Source organism: Drosophila erecta, unplaced genomic scaffold, assembly GCF_003286155.1.
Source record: "Drosophila erecta strain 14021-0224.00,06,07 unplaced genomic scaffold, DereRS2 tig00000055-arrow-pilon, whole genome shotgun sequence".
NCBI classification, from domain to species: Eukaryota; Metazoa; Arthropoda; class Insecta; order Diptera; family Drosophilidae; genus Drosophila; species Drosophila erecta.
The window spans coordinates 5168341-5195353 of NW_020825200.1; the positions used below are offsets into that span (position 1 = coordinate 5168341).

The 27013-nt window shown below is 40.7% G+C and overlaps 2 protein-coding genes across 6 annotated transcripts; both read right to left on the bottom strand.

The window, feature by feature from the left end:
* Positions 1 to 2: 2 nt before the first annotated feature.
* LOC6540799 lies at positions 3 to 2949 on the bottom strand. Of its 3 annotated transcripts, none has more exons than XM_001968690.3 (4): positions 2886 to 2949; positions 1963 to 2073; positions 1039 to 1125; positions 3 to 980 (listed from the first exon to the last, which is right to left on the bottom strand). In XM_001968690.3, the coding sequence occupies exons 2-4, from the start codon at positions 2030 to 2032 to the stop codon at positions 370 to 372; spliced, it is 768 nt and encodes a 255-aa protein (XP_001968726.1). In that variant the 5' UTR covers positions 2033 to 2073; positions 2886 to 2949; the 3' UTR covers positions 3 to 369. The 3 variants fall into 3 exon arrangements, with proteins under 3 accessions (XP_001968726.1, XP_026834658.1, XP_026834659.1); XM_026978857.1 differs by having other exon boundaries at positions 2831 to 2930; XM_026978858.1 differs by lacking the exon at positions 2886 to 2949 and adding an exon at positions 2545 to 2824.
* Positions 2950 to 4743: 1794 nt separating this feature from the next.
* Positions 4744 to 23193, bottom strand: LOC113563685 (P protein). 3 transcript variants are annotated; one of them, XM_015159631.2, is made up of 11 exons: positions 22958 to 23193; positions 20559 to 21089; positions 8852 to 8958; positions 7797 to 7941; positions 7656 to 7716; positions 6544 to 7587; positions 6159 to 6488; positions 5755 to 6102; positions 5549 to 5696; positions 5394 to 5487; positions 4744 to 5334 (listed from the first exon to the last, which is right to left on the bottom strand). In XM_015159631.2, exons 2-11 carry the CDS (start codon positions 20633 to 20635, stop codon positions 5250 to 5252), a joined length of 2439 nt encoding a protein of 812 aa, XP_015015117.1. In that variant the 5' UTR covers positions 20636 to 21089; positions 22958 to 23193; the 3' UTR covers positions 4744 to 5249. The 3 variants fall into 3 exon arrangements, with proteins under 3 accessions (XP_015015117.1, XP_026834761.1, XP_026834762.1); XM_026978960.1 differs by lacking the exons at positions 20559 to 21089; positions 22958 to 23193 and adding an exon at positions 11267 to 12007 and having other exon boundaries at positions 4747 to 5334; XM_026978961.1 differs by lacking the exons at positions 20559 to 21089; positions 22958 to 23193 and adding an exon at positions 11267 to 12007 and having other exon boundaries at positions 4747 to 5334; positions 7656 to 7745.
* Between the last annotated feature and the right edge of the window lie 3820 nt (positions 23194 to 27013).

The window sequence follows — 27013 nt, forward strand, 5'->3', positions numbered from 1 at the left end:
TGTTGGTGTTTTAATGGGGAATATAGCAGTGCGCTACATACCCAAAATCTTTATATACAGTAAAAAAATACAAATGCCTCCAGAAACTTTTAACGTTTAATATACAAGCAGTTATTAATATATTTAAGCAATTTAAAATGTAGTTTACCTTTATACATGATTTTTACATGAGCTCGATTTGAATAAACTTTTATTTACTTTTTATTGCCTACTTGCAGGCTGGCCAATAAAACGATTCGCTAACTTAAGTTTAGTTTTAATTTTATTTACAAAAGATAGCTAAGCCATACTACACACAGATTTGCTAAGCACCCAAATACACTAGTATTTGTATACAGAGGTTAATTAGTAACTAGATAAGCGCACAACCTAAGTGTCCGTCTCCAGACTGACATCCATTAGCTCCTTGGTGATCTCACTCTTGCTCTTGAGCGGATCAGGATTGCTCAGCGTGTTGGTGTCCTGGCTGAGAGCAGGTGGAGGCAGCCTAAAGCCACTTGGACCACCCAATTTGAGGGATCCTCCTGCGAAGGCAGGAGGCACTGTTGTGGTGGATGTGGTGCTGGAACTGGTGGCCATTTTGTAGAGCAACTGCAGCTGCTTTATGGCATTGGAGGGATCTGCTGCCTGTGCATTCTGATAATTGCCTGGCGCACTTTCTTTTGCCGGTCTTTTGAGCTGTTCCCTCGTTTTGGGCTTCTGCGGTTTCATGCCATTCGACCAGGTCTCCAGCCAGCTGGCCCCATTCCTCTCCGTGGAGGTCATCAATCTCTCCGCCTCCTCCATCACCTGCTGGCGGTAAAGTTGACGGGCCAGAGCCTTCTGATCGCTCTGACTCACCTGGCGCTTGTTGAACGATTGATCATCCTGCTTGGGCTCACCGATAGGACGGGTCTCCTTCTGGGGACCCAGTTCCACCATCACCTGAAAGTCCGCATGCTCGCCCAGGCGAAAACCAAAGCCCAAACGGGAATCAGTTCCTGTTTAATAAGAAATCGCATGGATTAGATGGTTCGAGGTACATACGCATCAGCTTACCCTTTTTAATCGGTGGTATATTGGAGTAAACTATGGATAAGATGGAGGGCAGTTCCTGGGGCACAATGAAAGCTGATGCATTTTGTGCTGTAATTATACAATATTTCATTTACACGTTGAGCCCAATGATTGTATCTCTCTTCTGCCGGCCAAGTCCCAGCACTTATGTAAATTTTTGGCCAGTTATTTTAGGGCGGATTATGTAACTGCTTTATGGTCTTGGGTTTTCGGATTCACAGATGACTAACAATGCGTATGCTTGATGTCTTACAGCTCTAAGGTCCGTTTCACTTTGAAGGTCGCTTAAAAATCGAAAGTAATACAACTTTATCTAGATAAACTTTTGTAATCGTACCTTGTGCATAGCAGTTATCTTTGATTAAACAAATTTCATGTAGAAACAAACTTGATTAGTTGTAATCAGCAGATCTATTTAGAATTCAAGGAAATTATACTTATACTAAATTAATTAAGAAATCTATTTAAAGCAATTCTGTGACTTAATCTAATTATTTTATTATAATTTTTTCATGTACCCAACTAGTTTTCCATTTCAATGGAAAAATACTTAATGGTTGTACTCCTTGTACTTTGATCGCAAAGCGTACTATACAAGAACTATTAGGTAACTCATTAAGCACCGCACCGCCATAAAACACAAAAAATAAAAACGAATCACATTGCGAGACAGACAATGAGACCCATAGACGAACCACAGGTTAAACAACAACTGCGGCGATCCGACGACCTTGACACAAAGACCGGCAACAAGTTGAAGCTCATATGAGAGCTCAGGGTGCCAAAGTCTGTCTTGGAGTCACCCGAAGATCTCGATAGACTGTCGCCGGATCGGTTGAAGTAGTTGGACCGGTTACAAATGCTCCAATCTGGGCGATTCGAGCGATTTGGCAGGCAGTTACTTACTGTGGAGCAGGCCGATCAGCACGGGCAGCCAGAGGCTAGCGAAGCCCCATTGTTTTGGCCAAGACATCATGACCAGCAGCAGCAGTCAGCATTTATGTGGAGCCGCAGAAACTGCAATTACACACAGGCGATTACTTCATGCCACCAGATATGATTACTATTTGTTGCAGAATTTTGCTGCGAACCAGTCCGTTTTTTGCCGCGTTTGCGCAACATTCAGAAAACCCGATTTCTGACTTGAGGTTGGTCAGTTGTTCGCTTGAAAAAAAGCAGGTGCGTCATTTGGATAAATATTTGAAATATTTGAGTTGCCAAGTTGTCATTGGCCGCTTTTGTTTACACGATTTCGATTCAAATGCGATATGCATACACACACACACACACACACACACCATACCATACCATGCTATACTATACTATGTTTTTTGGGTCTGGCTCGAAATAAAAGCGTAAATACAAAAATCCACAAAGCCAACAACACAGCAACGCGGTTTGGAAATCACTCTCACTTTTGTTCAATGAGCTTCGTATTGTTGCTGCTTTTTTATGTTTTTATTTTTGGTTGGGTTTTTATTTATTTACATTTGTTTTTCCTTTACAGTTTGGCCTTGTCTCATTTAGGCCCTGATTGATTTCTGACTTCTTTCGGCATTTTTTACTGCTGTAAATTCATTTACACGCTAACTGCCCAAATTGCTGCTAATAAACTGAGCAAACATCACGCAGAAATTTCGGATCGCATAAAAATGAAAGTTAGTGGTCTCAAAAATGCCTTGCTATTTTCGGCAGTACTGCAATTTTTTTTTTTTTTTGGTTTCTCAGCAACAACAAAACGCAACGCACATACGAATGGCATAATTAAACTAACGTATCTTCGGTTCAATTCAATTCGACTTGATTTGAACTCCTTAGCGAGTGCCCACCGTGTTTCAATTGACAACTTGTCTGCTGCGCGTCTGCAAGGCAACTGAGTTGAAAATCGAGAGTGTTTGCGGCTGTGCAACACGCGCTAAAATTCCAACGCAGTGTCGCTCTCCGCGGAAAGCTGGGCTCTGCACTGAAAGAAAACAGGGTATATGTCATGACTCAGACCTGCTTAAAACGTGATCTGTGTATTGACAACAGTCACCTGATGCAAAAGCTTACTTTATCTTTGGTGTATAGATGTATATTTTAATATAATTATGAAGGTATAATTTATTTATTTTTCTTGCATTTCTTATTATATTATTTCTCAGTTTAGATTAATATTACAAAATAATTTGCAGTGTGAAAAATGCCTATCAGTGAATATATGTAGTTATATAGTAATATTTATATTATGAATATTAAATCCTCAAATGTATTTATTACATTAATATATTTATACATATATTTAAGCCATATTTTTTCCCACTGTACAGTAAATCACGTAACTTTGCGCGGTAGCTGCGTACTCTCTTTCCATTGAGCCGCGCTTCAAACTGAAACTGAAACTGACTCCGAGCTTGAAAACGAATCTGAATCTGAAACTGAGACCGGCTGTTGGCATCTGCTCCATTAACGTCATCTCCGACTGAAATTGGCGCACTTTGCTTGGACCCGGGTGTTGCCTTCTGGGGTTTTGTGTTTATTTTTTATACTTTCTGTACTTTTTTTTGGCACATTTTTGTGGCATTGTGAAAGGTTGCTTCAGGGCGGCTCAGTTTTATATCGCTTTTCATAAAATAAAGTACGAAAAGGATGGCATTTTATTGAGTTGTCTGAAGCCTACAGCGGTGATTATGTTCAAGCTGCGAAAAGAAAGTCGCTAATAAATATACGAGTATTGCATTTTCAAGATATTTTATGCAGCAGTTAAGATTGCGGCTTAAGAAATTAAAATTAGCACAAGTAGAAAAAATATAAAACGATATATTACTGTTTACCTTTTGACTCCATGCAAATGTTTTTACCAACTTTTTAGGTTCATTGCACCCCGTAATTACCATAAATGCCAATGCCTCTTTGACGATCGTCCTAACATGAAAAAGTCTAGGTACCATATGTAATGGTACCCAGTGAACCACGACGATCGTTTCGCATAGCCACAATATGGATTATATTGTATTGTATGCATACTTTGCATAACTCAGGTCCGGTTGACATATAGACCAACTGCACATGCCCCCTTTAACGACCCTTAGTCTAATTAACGAAGACGCACGTTGTAACTTTATGTACGTACATTTTGCTTAATTGCCCAGCCATAGAGCAGATGTGCCAAAGAAACCAGTAAAAATATTTATGCAATAGGCGTTGGCAGACTCACACACACCTGCACAGGAAGAAACTTAGACAAGTAAGATATTGTCCTTATAAAATACATAATACCTCTTATATTTGACTAATTAGAGGTCTTAAATCGCTGTAATATAAAGATATTTATTTAAAAATATACTATTTTGTACAGTGTATATCCCAGCCAAAAGCAAACAAGCGGAGCGGTCAATGCATGAAGTGCAAATAGCTTGGGAGGCTGCATCTGCATAATTGCCATTGCAATGGATATGTCGGGGCTCGTCTTCACTTTTCAATTGTTTGCTTTGCAATTGGTAGTCTGCTAAAATTCATAAAAATAAGCGAAAAGAAGTGGAAAATGAATATGACACTGGAACTTTGAAAACTGAAAACATTTAATAAACGACTGAGCTTTTAACCAATGCACCTGAGTTACATTTTGGGGCTGCCTCTAAATTTGTATAGTTTGTTATAATTTGTAGCATACTTTTGGGGTGTTCCTTTACATGTTGCAAATTGCAATGATAAACATATATGTAAGTTACACTTTCTTCAGAGTTTTCTTCAGCATTAACAAAAAATGTAATTAAAATAACCCATTTATTGGGTTATTTGGGCTTACTTGTTTCGTTTTTATTTGATTCGTATTCATACATTTAACATTTAACAATTGTTTCACAGTTCAGCGACATTATTAATTGTAAATAATTAATTTATATTTATTTTAATTCTCTTAATTGTTGTTGTTTGTTATGTTATTTATACTACACACTACACTAACAACGACGTGTAAAAATAAATGTATTTTTATGTAATATTCTTCGTTTCTGTGTTTCTCTGTTTTCCCGGAACCAACACTTATGGCCATCGCATAAGGAGTTGGTTCCCATCTAGCTTGGTGCTGCTTCCGGCATCGGAAACCGGATGAGTGTGGCATTTGGAACAGTTTCTGTCCGTTAGGTAACGAGGTACAGTGCGCCTTGTTGCGAATCGACACAGTCAACTCCGTCATCAATGGGGGCCCTTCATCAATGCCACGCGAACAGCGAATGCGAAACGAGCAGGTAGCCCGTGGTGACAATAATGCTGCCGATCATGATGGGAAAGCCAACTCTGTGGGTTGGGAACTGAAATTAGTACAGTGTCCCCGTGCAAGGATAACCCAGACCTACTTGAAGAACTGCAGGAAGGTGAACTTGTAGCCGTGCTGCTCCGCCACTCCGGCACAGACCACATTGGCAGAGGCGCCGATCAGCGTGCCATTGCCTGGAGGAAATTGTTGCACATAATTCTAGATAATCCGGTGGAGCAAAGAACTGCTACTTACCTCCCAAACAGGCGCCCAAGGCCAGGGCCCAAACCAGAGGCTGTAGTGGCAGATTCAAGGTGCTATTCTGCGCCAGCGATATGGTGATCTTGACCATCATCGTGGTCAGTGGGATGTTGTCCACAAAGGCGGAGGCCACAGCGGAAACCTACAGAAAATAGTGGTATATAAAAAAAATAGCGGTCATAATATACTGCGAAACCCACCCAAAGAATGATCAAAATGGCCACCATCAGGCGCCGATCCTCGCCGACTCCCAGGATAATGCCCTCGGTCATGTTGCCGATCCACTCAATCAGTCCCAGTTCCGTCAGGGCTTCCATGAGAATAAAGAGAGCGGCGAAGAAGAGCAGCGTGGACCATTCCACGCGAGCCAGTATGGCCTCCATGTCCTCGATGTCCGCCAGAATGATGAGGAATATGGCGCCCAGCAGAGCGGTCCACCCTAAAGACAGTCTTTGGAGTTCGGGAACCGAGTGCAGGAAAAACAAACTGATCACAAAAAGTAAGGCGGCGGAGCACTTGATTAGCAGCGGCTTGTTGCGAATGGGGTACTGCAATGACCAACATATAATAAGTAAGAGTTGTATTATATCTAAGATATACCCACCTTTGCCTGAAGATTGGCCAGAGTTTGTTGGTAATTGGGTGCCGGTTCTATGACCGCCGTCATGCGTTTCTTAAGGCTCCTCTTCAGGCGGTTCACCTTCTTCATCAGTGTCTGCCGTACCAGCTCCTCGTCCTTGGAATAGGCAGATAGACTGGCGGCCGCCCGCTTCCACACGTGAATCTCGTGACGCAGTTCCTCCACCTCCGGCGAGTCCTTGAACTGCAGATCACTGATGTTGCGAAACTTGAAGCGCAACTGGATATAGGTCTGCACCATCACCAGGAGAACTCCGGGCAGCATGTGCAAGGTGAAGACAGCAAAATTGACGCCCTGGAGAATAAATATGTCAATATCTATATATAAAAAGAGTTTCCGATGATCCTACATTTTTGGATATGTAGCTATTCGAGGCTATGATGACGTTGGGCGGATCCCCCACTGGTGTCAGTGCCCCGCCAATGTTCGAGTAGATGACCATGCACATGAGTATGGGCACCGGATTGAGGCACATGACCTCGCAGAGTCGTATCGTCACCGGAGTCATGAGCAGCACGGTGGTCACGTTGTCCAGGAAGGAGGACAGCACAGCGGTGAACAGGCAGAGGCAATTGATGAGTGGCCAAACGTGTCCGTTGGTTATCTTGTAGGCATACACAGCCAGATAGTCAAAGACTCCCGTCTCGGAGAGAATGGCCACCAGGATCATCATGCCGAAGAGCAGCAGCAGTGTCTCCACATCGATCCAACCCATAATGGTGGCCATCGAGGGCCTGGAGTTCAGTGCAGCCAGTATGCCAACCGACAAAGTGGAGGCGATGATGGCAGCAAAGGTTCGATTCACAATCTCCCAGATGATCATCACATACAGACCGCAGAGCACAGCCGCAGCATAGATGACTCCGTCCCTCTTGTAGATGGGTGACTCATCCACATTCAGCTGGAGCGGCAGTTCCCCCTCGATGGAGCTGGTGAACTCGAAGCTCAGCTCCGTGCGATTGGCCTGGGCCAACCACAACGGATCAGTGGGACTCAGCTCGAAGGTTCGCTGCTTCTTCGTGTCCCTGGTGGCGTCTATCAGATCGGGATAGACCACGTCCAGTTGCCACACCTGGCTGGCATTCTCGATGTAGATCTCCATGCCCTCGCCATCGAAGTAGCTGCGCATCACCTGCACCTGGAGCAGGGGCAGTGGAACGCTCGCGTTGATGGTCAGCTCGTTCTCCTGCAGCCGGAAGGGTCCTCGCAGGCCCAGGCCAATCCTCTGCAGGCTGGCGGTGGCAATGGGAAACACTCTGGGTGAGCTATTCCTAGGAACACTTATGAGGCTCAGCTGGTCCACATGCTCGTTGTTGGACATCAGGAAGGCGGTGAAGACGCACCAGACCACCAGGAGCACGGCTATCTTGAACCAGATGAGATACTTTCGTATCTGAAAAATAATAAATACATTATGGTATATATCTCTGATTATGATCTCTGACATTGATGTGTACATACCAAACTTTTGGCATGCGGTTCGGCCTCCTCGTGCTGATCATCGTTGTTGTTCTCCAGATCCCTGCAATGGGCACGGGGAATCACAGAAAACTGGTTGCACTAATTACGTAACTGACAATCGAGGCGCACAGAACTACGAACCTGCCATCGAGTACCCGCACCTGACCCGCCTCGTTCGTCACATTGATCCCGATCTGTGTGAATGGCTGGTTGGCCAGCGCCGTCTCCTCGTGGTGTCCATTCTGCACCCGCACCTCCGACTCCTCCGCGTGCAGCTGGTCAACATCTGCGGTGTACAAAATAGATGCATTTAAAAATAGTTACCCATGAAAGACATTTCCAGCTGATTGACCTAACCCCGCCTCGGAATTGGCAAATATTTGTGCGAAAATTCACTCATTCGGTGCTCGCGGAAGGACAACTGGCGGTTAACTGTGGCCATGTGACTTTGGCCAGGAATCGGGTTAGCCCAGCTGCCTTCTGTTGCCTTTTTGTATTCTTTTATTGGCCCAGCCACGCGGTAATCAAGTCGAGGCTATAAATAACCATAAATGGCCATGGGCGAGCTGGCGGAGAGAGTGGCCAACTGACTGATGGCTGGAGACAAGGATGCGGAAAAGGGCACATTAGGAACTCGAAGGTTCACGACACATTTAATTCGGCCCATGGGACTGCGAACTCTATAAGCCGTATGCTTGAATTTTCTTCTCGAGAGAACACATCTTACATGAAGTGCAATATATTTTGTATATTTCGGAGCTATGATGATTCCTCTTGGCAGTAAACCAATCATTAACTGTGCCGAATATTCAATTCAAAGCAAATTTACCGAGTAATTTGGTCCTCCAGTTTCCACTGAGCCCTCTAATTTAGGGAACCCAACGCAGATTTTGTCCACTTGCGAACTGACATCATATGCCGGAAAAAGACTGGAACCCTGGCATTATTATAATTTTCTAAGCCCCAAATAGTGGGTCTATCAAAACAATTGAAGATAAGCTTGGACTCGAGTTTTTGGTATGCAAATCAGGCAAAAATGAAAAAAAAAAAACAAAAAAACGCAATGTCAATGCCAAACGACGACGCAAATGGCAATAAAAAATTCAGCAATAATTACGGCAATAAAAAAGGTGGCCAAACAGCCAGACATAAAAAGTAAGGAAATTATGTGATGGGGGGCAGGACGCAGGACTTACCGCCATGCAGACGCTCGTGCTCCTGGCGAAAGGACGCAAGACTGGGATCCTGACGAATGCGCTCCGGCAGAGTCCGCCAGACCTGTAAGGCACCTTCTGTTACTTCGCTGCATGTGTGGAGCGGGATTCCAAGGAGGAGCAGGACGAGAAGGAGCCGGGTTTTGTTACACATCGGGGAGCAATGAAAAAGAGAAGAGAGAGAAAAGAAATGGGATTTAATAAGATTACCCGGCTTGTGTGGGAATTTGTTTGCTCAGGTACTGGTGGGATAGGGTGGGCGTGGCTCATTTCGTCGTCCGCCCCACCGCCAAAAACATTCAATAAATTTTTTTAGCACATCCATATTGATTTTTTGCCCCGCACCATAACGCCTTAACATACAAGTATTATTTCCCTAGCTCGTGCGTGCAACAATTTGTATTTATTTGATTTGACTCTTATGAAGACTTTAAATCGAAGTTGTTTACCCTAAAAGGGATTTCTCGAGGGTCTCAGTCGGTGCCACATGAAGTGGAAACTCACTTGTGGCTGCGAAACTGAATGAAAATCTGCTTAGCTCGAAAGGATTCTGATTGACAACAAATCTGAAAGGGCTCTTAGGCAGCTAGCAATAAAATCGGATTTTGATAAATGTATTTGGCCATTTGCTTAACGAATAGAAAAGTGGGGAAATTATAGACGATATAAGAAGATTGAAATTACTTTAGATAGAGCGTCAGTGCATAAGAAGGGTTAAGCGAACGATAATAAACTTCTAAAGAAAATATGAAATATCTTCACTTGAAAATATCTTGCTAATTATGACGGGGAACTCATGAGCCACGTTGTCCACGTCACGTAGTCCGCAAGATAACTAAGAACGATGACAATTCCACATTCTAATTTCCACATAAACCAGCCATCTTCAATACAGATTTGTAAATCACTTCCAAGAATCTGAGTAGCCGAGCTCAATTAAAGCGCAATGCCAGATGCGACAAGCTCTATAAGTCGGAGCGCCCAAAGGTCGTTATCAGAGGAAAAAGTCATCGGACCAAAGAGAGATGTCTATTTATAGTGGTCATAAAATATTGTTTTCCATTTCAAATGCGTCTTTAATGACTCTTTGCCATAATGACTGGGATCCAGACAGCTGAGGTCCACCAACTTGATTGGAAGAAGGTTCCTCGGTGGAAAAAAAAGCGCTTGTAGTGCATTGGGAATCGCATCACGTGTGCGGGCTAAATAAATGCAATTTGTGCACTTGGTTCAAGTGGGCACACAAATCTTAATTCAGTCGGCTTGACTAAATTTACTTAGACCTGCCTTAGAACGATAAAAAGTGCTCGAAATAAGTCATAAATTATATTTACTTAACTTTCAATTAGCCGTCGTGATGGACGGACGCGCTGTAGTCATGTCATAAATAAAAACAGAATCAGAAACAAAGACCGCCAAAGTAATGCTGACACTGATTTTCCACGCAGCCATATATACCCGACTTCATATGGCATATACATATGTATGTAGCCACATAGCGAGGCAGACATTTTTGCTTGAACTTGCCTCAATTGCAATTATCAGCTTAGACAGCTGTGGTTTTCACAGCTCGTTCATAACTCATAAGTTCTTTGATTGGCCGCCGTGTTGGGGCGAAAAAAAGCATTTTCGATTCACAAGAGAACCTAATTGACTAACATTCGGATTGGCTTTAGGTCTGAAAAATGATATTACATCACTAACAAAATCTGAAACATGCCTTGCTGGATAGTAACAAAATTTCATTAGTGGTTTACTTTAATCCCCTTAGCCTTCTTAGCTTGTTGAAGCCAATTGCAGCTCATCACATCGTTAGCTCCACTTTAATCCATACAAAATAAGTGGAAATTTAAGGGGAGCATGTGGGAACTTTCTCATAACATGAAAGAATTTGTCAAGCAGTTGCCGCCTCCTCAACGCAATGATTAAATGATTTTGCTGATGGCTCTTAATACTGTGAACAGCTACTTCATGTCACGGCTTTCGCTTTCCGCTGAAGTGAGGACAAGTGTCCATGCCAAAGATTGATTCAGCCAACGGAAAGGACACCCACGAGCACCAGGATGTCCTGTGTATAAGGCAGACAGCTATCATTAGCCGGAGCCAAACGAGTTTTACGCTCCACTGAAGTTTCCGGCAATCTGTCGGTTATTCGAAGGGTGCTACACATCAAAAAATATAATGAGTACGTTGGAAAATGCATAAATATAAAAAAGGTGCACCCAATAAATTAACTGAAATATGGTATAAGGTCTCAGCTTTTTAATGGTGTTTTACAAATCACACTACTAGGTTTTTAGCCATAGGTTTGTTGCGCTGTAGGGAAGGTGAACCGCTGACAAGCTTCTTAATACTAGAACACAATTTATTTTCGTGCCCCCCACCCTGGACACATACTCATCCTCGTATGCGGTGTCGTCGGCGCTGTTGTTGGGATTGTAGGCCATCCTGGGAAGGGAAATGTTAAGAGTTCAGGGGTTTCGCGAAACGTGACACTCAACCAGTATATAGGTAGGTATGTATTCGCGGAAAATAAGGCGTATTATTACGTAAATCGCAGTACGCATACACTCGCGAGCTTCTTTAAAACGAAAGCCGGGAAAAATGTGAAATTTTCCTCGTTAATCGCATAGTTTTGCGCCGCTTGGGATAATGGATAATGGGCGAGATCGGGGGGCGGAGAGCCGATCTATTCAATTAAATAGCGGGATCGCGTTGCCTTGACCACTTGTTGCAGCTGCTCTGCGCTGCGCTTTTGATTGTCGCGTGCCCTTTTCGGTGCTTGGCTTTACTCTTTGCCGCCGATCGTGACTCGGATCGGGCGTCTATATGCGGTCGAAAGCTCAAGCGTTACTAACTGCCGTCCGCCGTTTTTTACCCTATTTTGTAGGTTTTAATGCACTCGCAGTCGCAGCGCAGTCGCGGCGCAGCAGCAGCGAATTCGAGTGCGAGGCGAAGCAGCGCGGCAAAGAAGAAGGTAAACAAGCGCTCAAATGGAATGAAATTTCCTGATATTCACATTCACATTCACATTCGCTTTCCATCTTCATCATCAGTTATCTCTCGCTGGCCGCGCTTTGCTCATTATTCGCATTTATGCTTTCCCGGCGGCCACTGCAAGTGCACTCAAAATCCAACAGCCAACTCGACCGATCCACCGTTCTTACACTCAACAAAATGCCAGGTGAAAAAGTGTATATAGCTTTGCAAAAAACATTTAATGAAATTCAAAAATATTTTCTCATGAATTGATAGTATTCAAAAGAACTTAGTTGCAACTGATTTAAAATAGTGGTAGAAGTCCACCTAGTCGAATGTCCGAGTAATATAACGAGTAAAATTATGGATACAAAAAAATAGTATACAAAATCGAATAAAAGGTTACCAATTGGCAGAAAAGTTTCCAAATAAAACGTTAATCGACCAGTGACTGTCTTATAATCTCGGAAAAATACCTCTCCTTAATTTATAATTTTTTTTAAATTTGCAAATGACCATTTTAAAGATAAATGACCATTCTTTTGAGATATTTTTATGAGTGCTGCCTAACCCGAGCATAGGCTTGTACTGCTCTCCCCTCCCCCTGTCCATCCATCACAAAGGGGTTCTGCTTTCATTTTCGGCTTCGTCAAGTGCCCTCTCTTTCGCTCAGTGTTTACTCTTCCGCTCTCTTCCGTCATTGTTGTTATTGTTACTGGCGTTGGCTTATTTGCACTTATTTCAATTACACTTGATTTATCACATTTGACAGTTGCTCTGCGATGCTTTTGATCTTGCGCTGCGCTACGCATAGTTCTTCGGGGATTTAGGATCCATAGAGTACCTAACACTAGAACATTTTGTATCATTTCAATACATTTATCCATTTTAAAAAATTTTTATACCCGTTACTTGCAGAGTAAAGGGATATAATAGATTCGTTGGAAAGTATGTAACAGGCAGAAGGAAACGTTTCCCACCATATAAAGTATATATTCTCTTGATCAGGATCAGTAGCCGAATCGTACTGGCCACATCAGTCTACCCGTCCGTCTTTCCGTACGAACGCTTCGATCTCAGGAACTACAAAAGCTAGAATGTTAAGATTAAGCATGCAGCTTCCAAAGACATAGTCGCAGCGCAAATGTTGCCACGCCCACTCTAACGTCCACAAAATGCCCCAAGGCTGAAGTCCTATACTCCATAACTGAACTTATCTTAATCGGATTTTGAAGTGGCATACCTCTAAATGTTTCTGGCGCAATTCTCTAAAAATCTGCATTCAAATTTAGAAATTTATTTTTTTTTAGTTTTATTGTCATTTTTTTTATGTATGATGTTGTAGGAACTCAAAAAAATTAAAAAATGTCCCACTGCTGAAGTTCTAAACTCCATAACTCAACTTATCTTAATCGGATTTTGAAGTGGCATACCTCTAAATGTTTCTGGCGCAATTCTCTAAAAATCTGCATTCAAATTTAGAAATTTATTTTTTTTTAGTTTTATTGTCATTTTTTTTATGTATGATGTTGTAGGAACTCAAAAAAATTAAAAAATGTCCCACTGCTGAAGTTCTAAACTCCATAACTCAACTTATCTTAATCGGATTTTGAAGTGGCATACCTCTAAATGTTTCTGGCGCAATTCTCTAAAAATCTGCATTCAAATTTAGAAATTTATTTTTTTTTAGTTTTATTGTCATTTTTTTTATGTATGATGTTGTAGGAACTCAAAAAAATTAAAAAATGTCCCACTGCTGAAGTTCTAAACTCCATAACTCAACTTATCTTAATCGGATTTTGAAGTGGCATACCTCTAAATGTTTCTGGCGCAATTCTCTAAAAATCTGCATTCAAATTTAGAAATTTATTTTTTTTTAGTTTTATTGTCATTTTTTTTATGTATGATGTTGTAGGAACTCAAAAAAATTAAAAAATGTCCCACTGCTGAAGTTCTAAACTCCATAACTCAACTTATCTTAATCGGATTTTGAAGTGGCATACCTCTAAATGTTTCTGGCGCAATTCTCTAAAAGTCTGCATTCAAATTTAGAAATTTATTTTTTTTTAGATTTTTTGTAATTTTTCTGATGTTATGATGAAGTAGAAATTCAAAAAAATTCAAAAATTTCCTAAGGCTGAAGTTCCATACTCCATAACTCAACTTATCTTAATCGGATTTTGAAGTGGCATACCTCTAAATGTTTCTGGCGCAATTCTCTAAAAATCTGCATTCAAATTTAGAAATTTATTTTTTTTTAGTTTTATTGTCATTTTTTTTATGTATGATGTTGTAGGAACTCAAAAAAATTAAAAAATGTCCCACTGCTGAAGTTCTAAACTCCATAACTCAACTTATCTTAATCGGATTTTGAAGTGGCATACCTCTAAATGTTTCTGGCGCAATTCTCTAAAAGTCTGCATTCAAATTTAGAAATTTATTTTTTTTTAGATTTTTTGTAATTTTTCTGATGTTATGATGAAGTAGAAATTCAAAAAAATTCAAAAATTTCCTAAGGCTGAAGTTCCATACTCCATAACTCAACTTATCTTAATCGGATTTTGAAGTGGCATACCTCTAAATGTTTCTGGCGCAATTCTCTAAAAATCTGCATTCAAATTTAGAAATTTATTTTTTTTTAGTTTTATTGTCATTTTTTTGATGTATGATGTTGTAGGAACTCAAAAAAATTAAAAAATGTCCCACTGCTGAAGTTCTAAACTCCATAACTCAACTTATCTTAATCGGATTTTGAAGTGGCATACCTCTAAATGTTTCTGGCGCAATTCTCTAAAAGTCTGCATTCAAATTTAGAAATTTATTTTTTTTTAGATTTTTTGTAATTTTTCTGATGTTATGATGAAGTAGAAATTCAAAAAAATTCAAAAATGTCCTAAGGCTGAAGTTCCATACTCCATAACTCAACTTATCTTAATCGGATTTTGAAGTGGAATACCTCTAAATGTTTCTGGCGCAATTCTCTAATAATCTGCATTCAAATTTAGAAATTAATTTTTTTTTAGTTTTTTTGTCATTTTTTTTATGTATGATGTTGTAGAATTTCAAACAAATTAAAAAATGTCCCAAAGCTGAAGTTCTAAGCTCCATAACTCAACTTATCTTAATCGGATTTTAAAGTGGCATACCTCTAAATGTTTCTGGCGCAATTCTCTAAAAATCTGCATTCAAATTTAGAAATTTATTTTTTTTTAGTTTTATTGTCATTTTTTTGATGTATGATGTTGTAGGAACTCAAAAAAATTAAAAAATGTCCCACTGCTGAAGTTCTAAACTCCATAACTCAACTTATCTTAATCGGATTTTGAAGTGGCATACCTCTAAATGTTTCTGGCGCAATTCTCTAAAAGTCTGCATTCAAATTTAGAAATTTATTTTTTTTTAGATTTTTTGTAATTTTTCTGATGTTATGATGAAGTAGAAATTCAAAAAAATTCAAAAATGTCCTAAGGCTGAAGTTCTATACTCCATAACTCAACTTATCTTAATCGGATTTTGAAGTGGCATACCTCTAAATGTTTCTGGCGCAATTCTCTAAAAATCTGCATTCAAATTTAGAAATTTATTTTTTTTTTCGATTTTTTGTAATTTTTCTGATGTTATGATGAAGTAGAAATTCAAAAAAATTCAAAAATGTCCTAAGGCTGAAGTTCTATGCTCCATAACTCAACTTATCTTAATCGGATTTTGAAGTGGCATACCTCTAAATGTTTCTGGCGCAATTCTCTAAAAATCTGCATTCAAATTTAGAAATTTATTTTTTTTTTCGATTTTTTGTAATTTTTCTGATGTTATGATGAAGTAGAAATTCAAAAAAATTCAAAAATGTCCTAAGGCTGAAGTTTTATACTCCATAACTCAACTTATCTTAATCGGATTTTGAAGTGGCATACCTCTAAATGTTTCTGGCGCAATTCTCTAAAAATCTGCATTCAAATTAAAAATAAATTTTTAATTTAATTTTTTTGTACTCGTATAGTAAAAGGGTATACTAGATTTGTTGAAAAGTATGTAATAGGCAGAAGGGAAAAAATTGCCCATTTTCTACCGATATTCCAGAAAACGGTAAACTTTCTTTTTTGCACTTCCAGCAGCTGAGTAACGGGTACCTGATAGTCGGGGAACTCGACTATAGCCTTTTTGTCTTGTTAAACATTTATATTAGGAACTAGTTGAGGTGGGAAAGGTCTTACTACTAAGCTATTCCTTTGACTTAGTAGTAAGGCCTTTCTTTCTCCGACTTACGCACAGGTATATACATATGTACATACCATACCATACCATTCTATTAATAACTGAATTATGAACTGAAAAGTCTCGAAAAGAACTCAGTTGATATACGAGTTCCAATTATAACATTCTATTTTAAGCCGTAACCCGATACAATTTTCATCAATTTGTTCCGCTCGTTCTAAACGATTTTATGACACGAGATGAGCTATGAACCCAGTCATAAACAATAGTATATATACAATAGTATAGAATAGGTTGATTCTGAAATTTGGCGAGAATCAGCTGCTCAAGGTTCGCTTATTCTGTTAAGGAGCGCTGCGAATTATGAAATACTCGTGGACCGCCTAAATTGGGGGCGTATTCAGTGGGTGCTTCGCGAGGCCTTGGAGTTCAAGGGTGCCTTCAATTCGCATGCAAATTTGAGAAATTGAGCCAAATCCGAACGCCCTCACGTGATGCGAAATTCCGAGCGTATTCATTTTAGACATCTATATATATTCAAGTAATTGAAAGGCACCCCAGGGAAATGGCGCCTGTCAAAACTTTCGAACAGAAGCATGTCAGAAGTGAAGATTCTGCCGCGTAAGCTGAAAATATTTTAAGCTTTTTGGCCAACTCAACAGAAACCGCTGGCTGCTGACTCACTGACGTCACAGGTGTGCCGGCCAAGTTTGCATAATGCGACAGGTAATGCTATACTTTTCCCTCAATAGATTAGAAAATCAAGGCGGCCCAGGGCCACAATTGCAATCTGACACCCAGAGCCACCTAATGATAGCCATTTCGCAGCTCGGCTAATGAAAAAGGTCTCCAAGCATGAAGATATATACTTATACATACATATACACATATATATATAATTATACATATATTGTCGTGTTGACCAACTGCCACAAGTGTTTGCCGTGGCCGAGTGAAATGCAATTTAATTGAAACGACGCTAGGTTTCGCGTTACGGCGGCAAGTTAAGAGCCCTGGCATTGAAATTGAATTGAAATAGATATAGAAGAAGCGCAAATCGAAGGGAAACTGAGGCGCCAGTTGTGGCCGTTTAGGGCAAAGTGCGCCATTTGGACGGAAAATGGCGTATAGCCGATGTGGCACGCCCCGTTTGGATGTTTATTCAGAGTTCTATTCAATCACACGATGCGATTAATTCACAATACATTTCAGTCAGGGTGCTCATCTAACTGCTGCTAATTTCAAGCTCAATAAGCAAATAGGCAAATTGCAAATTGTTGATTTCATTTCAACTATGATTAGTTAACACACAAAAATCACAATTGGCCAAGAAATATTTTATTATGCCAATTATGTTTGATGTTCCGCGCTTGTTAAAAATAAATGTTCTTAAAATAGCTTCTCTAATTGGAAGTATTTCGGCATAGCATTAAAGTTCAAAACGGATGAGTGGCGAAGCAATTGAAAGTGCACGCACTTTTTCCGTTTGATAAATTAAATGAACACGCGCTCATCAAACGGCTTTCCTCTAACGCTCGGATGTATATTAAATCAACTCAAACTTGCTTAAGTAAGTCGCACTCACACAGATACTAGTGCTCACGCACACATGAGAATCGAGAGTCGAGAAAGATGAGCCTATATATATACACACGTTTATATATATAGGTCATTGTGCGCAATGTGGATAACGAAATTAGAGACCCGAAAAAACGTTTTTCATCCAGTCGGTCCTCTTTTTCATTTTAATTTCACTCATTGTATTTTTATGCACAAGCCAAATGATTTCTAAATTAAAAAGTTGAAAAATAATAGTTTTTATAATATTGTGTATTATGAAAAGTTAAGCAAAGTATTCAAGCATTGAAATAGTAGCGGTGATTTGAATTATCTTGCAATGGCTCCTAAAAGTATGCAACGAAAACTTTGGCGAGCTATAAAACCTCTTAAAAATAGTAACATCTACAAGAGATATAATATTCTTTTGCAGTATAGGACTGTTAATAAGTCCAGCTAACTCTCACTACTTTTTTCCCAGTGCACTCTCCTCTCGCTCCCGTTTCGCCAGTGGGCATGTCATTCGTGTGGCGCTTTCAATGCGACACGCTTCATTAATTTCGAGAAAATTGAAAGCATGAAACGCTTTGCACTCGGCGTTTTGCCATTTGGCGATGTGAGCGACTTGAAGTCTTATTTGTGTTTTTATTTTTAAATCAGTCTGAGGAGGGTGGCAGGCCTCGATTAGCAAGTTAAATCTTTTTGCCGACCGTGCGAGTATTTTTCCACTGCGAAAAATGCGAGTTAATTAATTGAAAAAGCGTCAGTTGGCGACGTGGATTGCGGCTCCATAGTGGTGCACAGCTGCTGGGCAGAGTGTGAGAATGGCGAATGGCACACGTTCCTAATGGTCTCATAGTCACACGTTTCGACGACGCCTCCATAAATCGAACTGTGACTGAGAATGGCCATTTCGCCAAGGGCAGGGCTAAGTAGTGGGTGGTTCTGGATGTGGGCGGCAAATGGGGGCGGTAGCGGGAGCGGGTCGGAATCGAAATCCAGGCGGATAGCAAAGGTTCAGCTGGCACTCCAGTGTGGTATGCAAATTGTCGGCATAGCGGTAGTGCTAGCTTGCATTCATTTGCATTTTTAATTTCCACATACTAATAGTTTACTCGCTGTGAATCAAATTGCAGTTGTAAAATATTTTGTTTAGCTAATTAGTTTGTTTGAAAATATTTATTTATGGAAACTCTCGTCATCTGATTGCATTGCTTTGTAGTTTGTTATTTAAAGTTGTTGATTCTTGCAAAGATTCTGTGCCGGTTTCCGGGTTTTTGTTCAGTTTTTAGCAGCAGAATATTTAAATCTAATTTATGTGCACTGCTTGCGACCTTTTCTTTGTCTCCCAGGGCAAGTGTCTGCTGAAGTACCTTAACCCAATTTCGGCATTAAATGTTTTAATTATTCATGTGTCATGTTTATGGCCCTCGCTGTCGTCGCCGTGGCTCAGAAACACACATCCTGGTCGGGCTCATAATCACATTTTGAATGAGCTTGGAAGAATGCAGAATCGGGGACTGAGGCTGGGCCAGAATTTGACCTTGGCTGGGTGGACGAGGTCGCTGTCGCAGCTCGCGCTATGCGAAAGAATTTTTACTTTCGACTGACCCACATGTAAGGCGTGGTGGCGGTGTTAATGGCTTGCTTAAAGTCGCCGACCAGCCCACGGGGCGGATGAGCGATGAGCGTGGGCCAAAGTGAAGTATACGCAGTGTTGGCTGGGCTCCTGCAGGCAATCTAGGTATTCGTCACAAAAAGACAAGACACACAAACTGAAAATTAATTGCAGAATAATTTGGTTGCATGGAAGACAGAGTTTTCGATTTGCTTTCGGCTTTGTTGACTTTCCTGTCGTCCATTCGGTCAAATACATTAATTAGTATTTGTCTAAGACCATCTCTTGTTTGGTCCGTTTTAATAGGAATGGAAGTGAAAAACGAAAAGTTTGAGTCACGTTGTCAGGACACTTTAAGGACCCAACAGCACGGCCCATTTGACATCCCGATTGATGGATGGATTCCCCCGAATGCCAATACCTGAGTCTATAAATTATTCCAACAAATTTCTTCTCCAATTCAATGAAGTGCTCGGTATTGAAACATTAATGGCAACGGAAACAGGACGCCGCACATTTGTCCCTTGTTTTGGGCAAAAACGGAAATTAAATGCCTGACATTAATTTCTTTCTTGTTTTCTCATCTTTTTCGGTCGACACATGTTGCTGCCATTCAGGGGAAAATAAGAGCCGTACACGATTACATGTTTATGTTTATGTTGTGGTCGAGACGGGCACCGGAACTGCCTTCTATCCGGCCCACTCCCCTGCGGAGTTTCAGGCACGTGCTCTTGGCCGGGCCACAAGAAACCCATATAAAGATGTAAATGTACGAGTATGGGAATTCTGCATTAGCAGATGTAAGCCAAAACAGGTCTCGCCTCATGAACTTTGGCATATTTGCCCGGCCATCGCAATCCTATAATGGAAAAGGTTCAAAGGGAAACTTTATCTGTGGCAAAAGGGGAATAACACGCATACCGCCTCATAACCAAAAAGAAAATCTCTACTTCAATAGTCTTAATGATGCTTTAGCCAACATGGATCTGAACCTGACTTATTAATTTTAATCTTTCTTGAAAAGTTTCATTTTTATCTCAGAGTGCTGAGTAGTATGCATTCTGGTTAATTTCATTCAACTTCCATTAAATTGACGAACTAATTGCTTTAATATGCTTTTAATATAAGCTTCTTAAATGTGGTTTCAGTTTGTAATCCCTTGCACGTTTTTTAGTTGATGCCTTTGAAAGGATTAAGCCCATTAGCCAGGAGCTTAAAACTAGTGCACACATGGAATAACAAATAATGAAAAAATGTATTTTAATTTATTAAATTTGCTGGTTTGTATTAAATTCATTAACTTAATTAGCTATGTTGACTTACTTTGGCTGTGGGAACCGGTCGCTCTTGGTGGACGCCTGTCGGTGGAACCACAGGCGCTTGGCCACCTTCACCCGCATCCTGAATGGCCAGATGTTTTTGCGCTTCTTATGGATGCTGCCACTGCCACTGGCACTCCCACTGTGCCGCCGCTGTCTCGTGGATGATGCCGCAGTGTGGCCCACTGTGCCGGAGTCCGTCGTCTTGCCGCTTGGCTGGTTGTTGTTGGTTGGGTTTGATTGGTGGGTGGCCGTGGGCGGTGGGCTGGGCGCAGCGTGAACACGAACGGGCGCAATTTTGACCGAATTCGGTGGGTGTTAAATGAGTTAAGTCGGTGACGTCTAGACGCGATTTGGACTTTAACTTCTGGGCAGTGATATGCTTTGAACCCTTTTCGATTAATACTAATTATTATCGCAAATCACAAGAATTTATCTGTGGGCTTTCAGGCCTTTCTCTTGTACATCTTGATGTAGAATCGGGCTGTTTTGTGTCTACCCTTCATATAAACGAGTCACGCATACGCAGTGTTGGCTGCCAGCAGTAAATAAATTGATAAATAAAAATAACAGCTGGTTTTCCCGAAAAAGTTCATGGTTGCGTCACGCCGAGCAGGGATTAATTATTCAGGGTCCAGAGTGACGAAAATAGTCACCCAATAGACAGACCTAATTGGGAATCAATATTCGTTTAGTTTCCCATGGCCTCGTTTCATCTAGGCACCAAATCAGATGGCACATCAGAAATCCAATCGCAAAGTACAAGGGATGATCACGTACGTCATCGTCCGCGGTTCATGGAGCACGTTCCATCGGTTGATTTCCGATGGGTTTAGGTACCCATATACTTTCGTATTAAGTTCTACTTAATTATGGTGTTTGCTGCTAATTAGTCGGCGTACCCCTTCATACATTAAACAATTTAAGAGGGCGCATAATTAAAAACCCAACCCGAAAACATTTCAAATTATGGCAGGCCATCTGGGGGATTAGGCCGACAGGATGTGGCCAAAATTACGGGGCCAAAAATGCAAAACAGACACGTGGCAAGGACTCAGCTCGGCGGAATGTTTCACCGAAAAAATAAAAATAAAATATATATTGTTGCCGAAAATATCCTGTGCGTTAAGCGGAAATTGCTTTCACAGATATGCCGCCATTTGGGTGCGGAATATATTTTTATATATTTGCCTTCAAAAAATGTTTGCTGATACATAATGTGTCAACAGGGTGGATAAGCCATCTATGTTGGGGGTGTGGAACCCATTAATATTTCCGAAAATTCGGGTCAAGCTTGCTTAAAGCCATTTTGTTAAAGGAAGTTCAACATACCCAGAATATACTTATGCCATCCATTAGTCTAATTACTAATTGATTTCAGTGAAAAATAAGTACGCTTTTAGAACTCGAATGCAAATTGGCTGGAGTGCTTTATTTACAGACTTTTCATTGTTTTGTCAGCAAACTTTTCGCATCCTGGCTGAGGACTCTAGAATCCTTTGGCAAATTAACGCCACAAAAGTTTGGTGTTGTCAAAACCCTCAAGCAATCACTTAAAATGTATTTGAGTTTTCCCTAAAAGCCATTTTCGTTAGCTCTAGCTCATAAATGCTATTCCTGGTTGTGGGGAAAAGTGATGGATGCGATGTGTTTTGGGGGCACACTCATATCTAGACTGGCATGAATATTTCAAATGAGTGTCATGAAAAGTTTGCAAAGCTTTAAACAACTAACATAAAAGCCTGACACGCATGGGTCCTCATTTCTGTGTTGCCTACTTTTTGGGGGCGGTATTCATTTTCATTTCCATTTTCATTTTTGCACACGATGATGCTATGCTGATGAATCAATTTGTCCTGCGGAATATATTGCTTATTTGCGTGGCCTGTCAGTGGTCAATTATTGATTGCGTTCAGCCCAAAAGGTGCGACCCCGAGTATCATCCATAAATTATGAAATATTTGCCAGCAACTGATAGGCTAATTCTTCCTAAAGGACCTGCTCGCATGCCATCGAATGCCTCAATGTTTAACCACAAATTTGTAAATAGCAGGTGGTTCGATTCCCATATAAAAAACGAACTTGAATCCTGGGGAATCCTTCAATTAATGTATATATGTATATATATGTATTGTAGTCACCAGACGCTAGGCAATTATTCAGAAAGTCAGAAGCAGACTAATTACCAACGCTTAATGCAAAGAAATTGCTCCTTTTGGGGCCCGCCTAATGAGCAAAATTATCTTGAAGTAATAAGAAACTGGAAATAGAATGGAATCCGACTGCCCGTGGAACAAAGGAAAAATTTCCATAATTAAATGTGCTTTTATCTCCTTTAGATTATCTCGCGACCTGCTGCAGCCACAACCCTGAACTTCCGGGAAAGTCTCACTTGTTTCTTACTTGGAAATAAGAAGTTATTTTCTAGTTGTTGTTTTATGCGCCTTTTGTGCACTCGGCTGTTTGATTATTATTTATTTGTATCGCTATTGCTTGCCACTCGAACGCGGATTGCCGGACAAAGTCGCACGTCCGTTTCAAGCGAAAGTTGTAAACTGAATAAATCTGCGGGCTCGGTGCCGCGTTCCTAGTTATTTCAGCCGGTTACTGCCGATTCCGATTCCGATGCCCATCCGATGCCCATCCGATGCCAATCCGATGCCATGCAGGCGTAGCTACAGCTACTTATTCCGATACTGATGTTGCTGCTTCGTGCGTCGCCGAAGTCTCAGCTGTTTTCGGTTGAATGGCGAATTGAAAGCGGAAAGCGTTGCCGCGAATTGAATGGAACTTTGCCGCTTTCAATAGCTGTTGAATGCCTCTGGCTTTTGGGGCCTTGTTGCCGCTGGAAGCGCTCGTATTCCAATGGCCAATAACTTGAACTTGAGGCTTTCAGGCCGGCAGAATTAGCTAATTATTGCTAATTTTATAGTTCATTTATAAACGTATGTATGACTGAGTCAAACAGTTTTTGATAAATGCTTGGGTCATTTAAGTCATTGAGTCATTTACAAATGGGGGAAAAAATGGTTTAATGGCTTCAAAATACTTTATACTCAATAAGTTATTGTAGGCGAGACTGCCTAATCACTTGTTTACTTCAACTTAAGTGTGCTATTTTAAGCAACTGAATTAATAGGCAGACTAAATGATATTCAGAACTTAGAAACCACGAGCAACCGGTCGAGCAATTAGTGTGAATTTAAATCACTTGTCATACAGCCCAAAAATAGTCATGAAAATTATACGATACTGAATGTAAGACGAGAATCTGGACGAAAGCTTTCAAGACTTTCTCAGAACGAAAGTAAAATCTGCAGAAGAACTCAGCTTTATCAAATTTAAGGCCGTCCGCTTGTTTATTTATAGGCCAAAGTTGATAAATCCCACTGAAGCTTCCAATTCTGACAATATAGACGACCACGCGCGGTCCCATTTGCATGTGTTTGTGTGCCACATTCACGGTTTTTTTGTGTTTTCTTTGTATTTTCTGTATGGGCAGACAAAAGGCGAGTTTATCAAACGGGCCATGCAAACAGCTTCTGCTGTGCCCCATCTCAATTTTCACGATTTCGGTTCGCAATCCCAAACCCAAACCCAATCCGAATCCCAAAACCCATGCCACTGACAATGAAACTCAAGCAAACACACTCCAAGGAGCTGAAAGTGAACTCGTGTATATGTATATTTAGATCTCGTCACGAGCCGTTTGACATTTGAGCGAGTTTAAAGCTAAATATTAACGCTCTTTTATTCCGCAATTTTCCTCACCCACATTCAATAGGACGGTGGCAATAATAATAATAACGCTGATGTACGGCTATATCTACAGTAAGACGCAGTAGGTGTGTGCTCCCAGTGTTTTATCCAATAACAATTGTCTCTTCGCTCAAGGTCTGTGCGGCTTATCCATCTGAATAATAATGTGGTGTGGGTGCAGTTGATTCGAAGAATATGGGATAAATCCATGACCTTCTTATGCAGATATCAGCAGTTACTTTCCTTACAGTCCCGTTCTTGATACAATACACTTTTAGGAGACTGTTATACCACATAAGCTATTATTAAGTGAATTACATGTCATAATAACAACTAATACATAATACATTTCCACTCAATTGTGAAGGAAAGGTTGGCCCCAATAGAGGCGCACATAGGTACATAGACAGACACACATTCCTTATTCAAGCCGGAACTTTAACAGCCCCTAAGCTCATCCCCTGGCAACAGAAAAGTATTTACAGCTTGTGAGAAAATTGTGCGCGGAAAGCCCTCATGTACAGGGATAGGTATTCGCACCTCCTCCGTGTGCCACCCACCCACACCAAAACTATGATATGTTTCCACAAACAACACACACATATGTACATGTGGAATGCCGCAAACCGAGTACATGTCATCGTGGGACCACCAAACTTGGGTTGCATGTTCCTGGATCACGTGGTTCTGGGTGGACTTGAAACTACTTAACAACTTTTCAGTTGTTTGTCGGGATGTCAAAGTTAATGGGCCGCCACATCAAAGTATTCAACTGTCAGTGCCAGTAACTTACAACCCATAACCCCATCAGTATATAACCCTTCCGCTTTCTCTTTAGTACCCATCAAATGTGCCAATTAGCCAAAGGCTATTATCGATGTGTTAACTGTAATTATTTGGTATCGGCCAATGCAAAAATGCAAATTATTACTAGCGATATACTCGATTGTACACTTTGTCAAGACGTACTGAACACAACGAATGCCCAGCGTGAGTAAATAAAAAATAATTATGTAAATAACGAGTGCTTATGTAATAAGCTAAGCTTACTTCAGGTTTGACTGTCAAGAATATGTCAAATAGAAACAGGGTGTTCCAGAAACTAGCTACAAGGCAAATCCTTAAGTTTAAGGTATAAAAGGTTAGGCATCTGTGTAAACGTATCACTTTGTGTCTGAAGCTCTGTTTTTTATAAGTGTATTGTTCTTGTTAATGTCTGAAAATGTTTTATAATGATCTGCAGTATGTAAATCGACTGCACACCCTATAAATTTATGAGTAGCCGTCTCTATTGCAACCAAGTGTAACTGCTTTATAAGCCAGAGAACTCAGTGAATTACCGTCTCGGATTTTCCCTTTAATTGTTAATTAACAAGGCGGAACTTTTAATTGAAGACCAGCTGCGTATGTAATACGCATTACCCTAGGTTTCCACTCCACCGATAACGCTCAGCTAATTTTGTGTGGGAGTGCACTAATTTGAGTACCTAACTTAACTCGAATGTTTAACTTAATAACACAAACAGCTGCGGAGGCTGCTGAACCACGTATTTACCAACGGAAATCCAGTACTATAAATATAATGCAACGCAGCCAATATTTATGCCCCATTGTTTATTTATAATCTACACATTCTCTTTGTACTTTAGTAAATTCACACGTGTCCAAGGTATTACATTATCGATTCTAAGCAAGCAATATCGAATGGTAATTCCCAGAAGCGAAGTGCTTAAACAAAAGATTGGCTTAGGCTGAAAGTGTGTATATGCCAACTATTCTTGGAATTATTCAGACAAAGTCTGATCAAAAATACCTGAATGGCATTCAGTAACTTATTGTGAGCGTTTCAGGCATTTTGTTATAACCACAATCTTAATGGGAATGCTGGAAAAATTGTTCCTATCAAAACAAAAACATGATTAATTTGGATTAGGAGTACATTTCAATCAGAGTTTCTGAGAAAAGCGCATTTATCACTCGGCTGGATTTCTTACGCATAGGACTATGAAATATACAATCTGCTGTGTCTGCTCCAACTAAAAAACAAATAAATTGTAATCAATCTCAATGGAAACCATCTGTTGCGGTTCTCAGCGGCTTAAATTCCATCAAATGTCCATCATGATCAATGGACCGTTATTAAGGAGCTTAGCAGGACATTAAAGAGAAAAGTTTTGGGTCCACCATCTCCTGCAGCACAATTAAATGTCAGGCTAATGAGAAAAACGAACCAGGCAAATAAACAACTGAAACTTTGAGTGGCGGTGGCCACCCGAGCGTATACTTAATATAGAAAGAAGTTGACTCAGGGCGTATACTTGATGCGCCCAACTTACCATTTGCTGCGATGTTTGGCGTTCAAATGCAGCCAACTGATGATCTCCTGCAGCTTGGACTGTCGCTCCTCGTCCTCATCCAGATCATCGTCTTCATCACCGGGCTGCAGATGATACGGATCCCGGGTGTGGTCCGTTATCATAAAGGTGGGTTTGCTGTATCCATAAGGAGATGTCATTTTGGTTCACCTTCAAAAAAAAGCAACACAATTCCAGCGAAATTTCGAACGCTTGTCACATTTTTATTGGCCACCAGGGCAGTCTAGGTCTAAGCCAATTTCCAATTTTCACTTTATTCCTTGGCGAAAATTAATTAAAATTCAGTCAGTCGTTGGGGCCGACTTTCCCTCTCGCGGCTGCCATA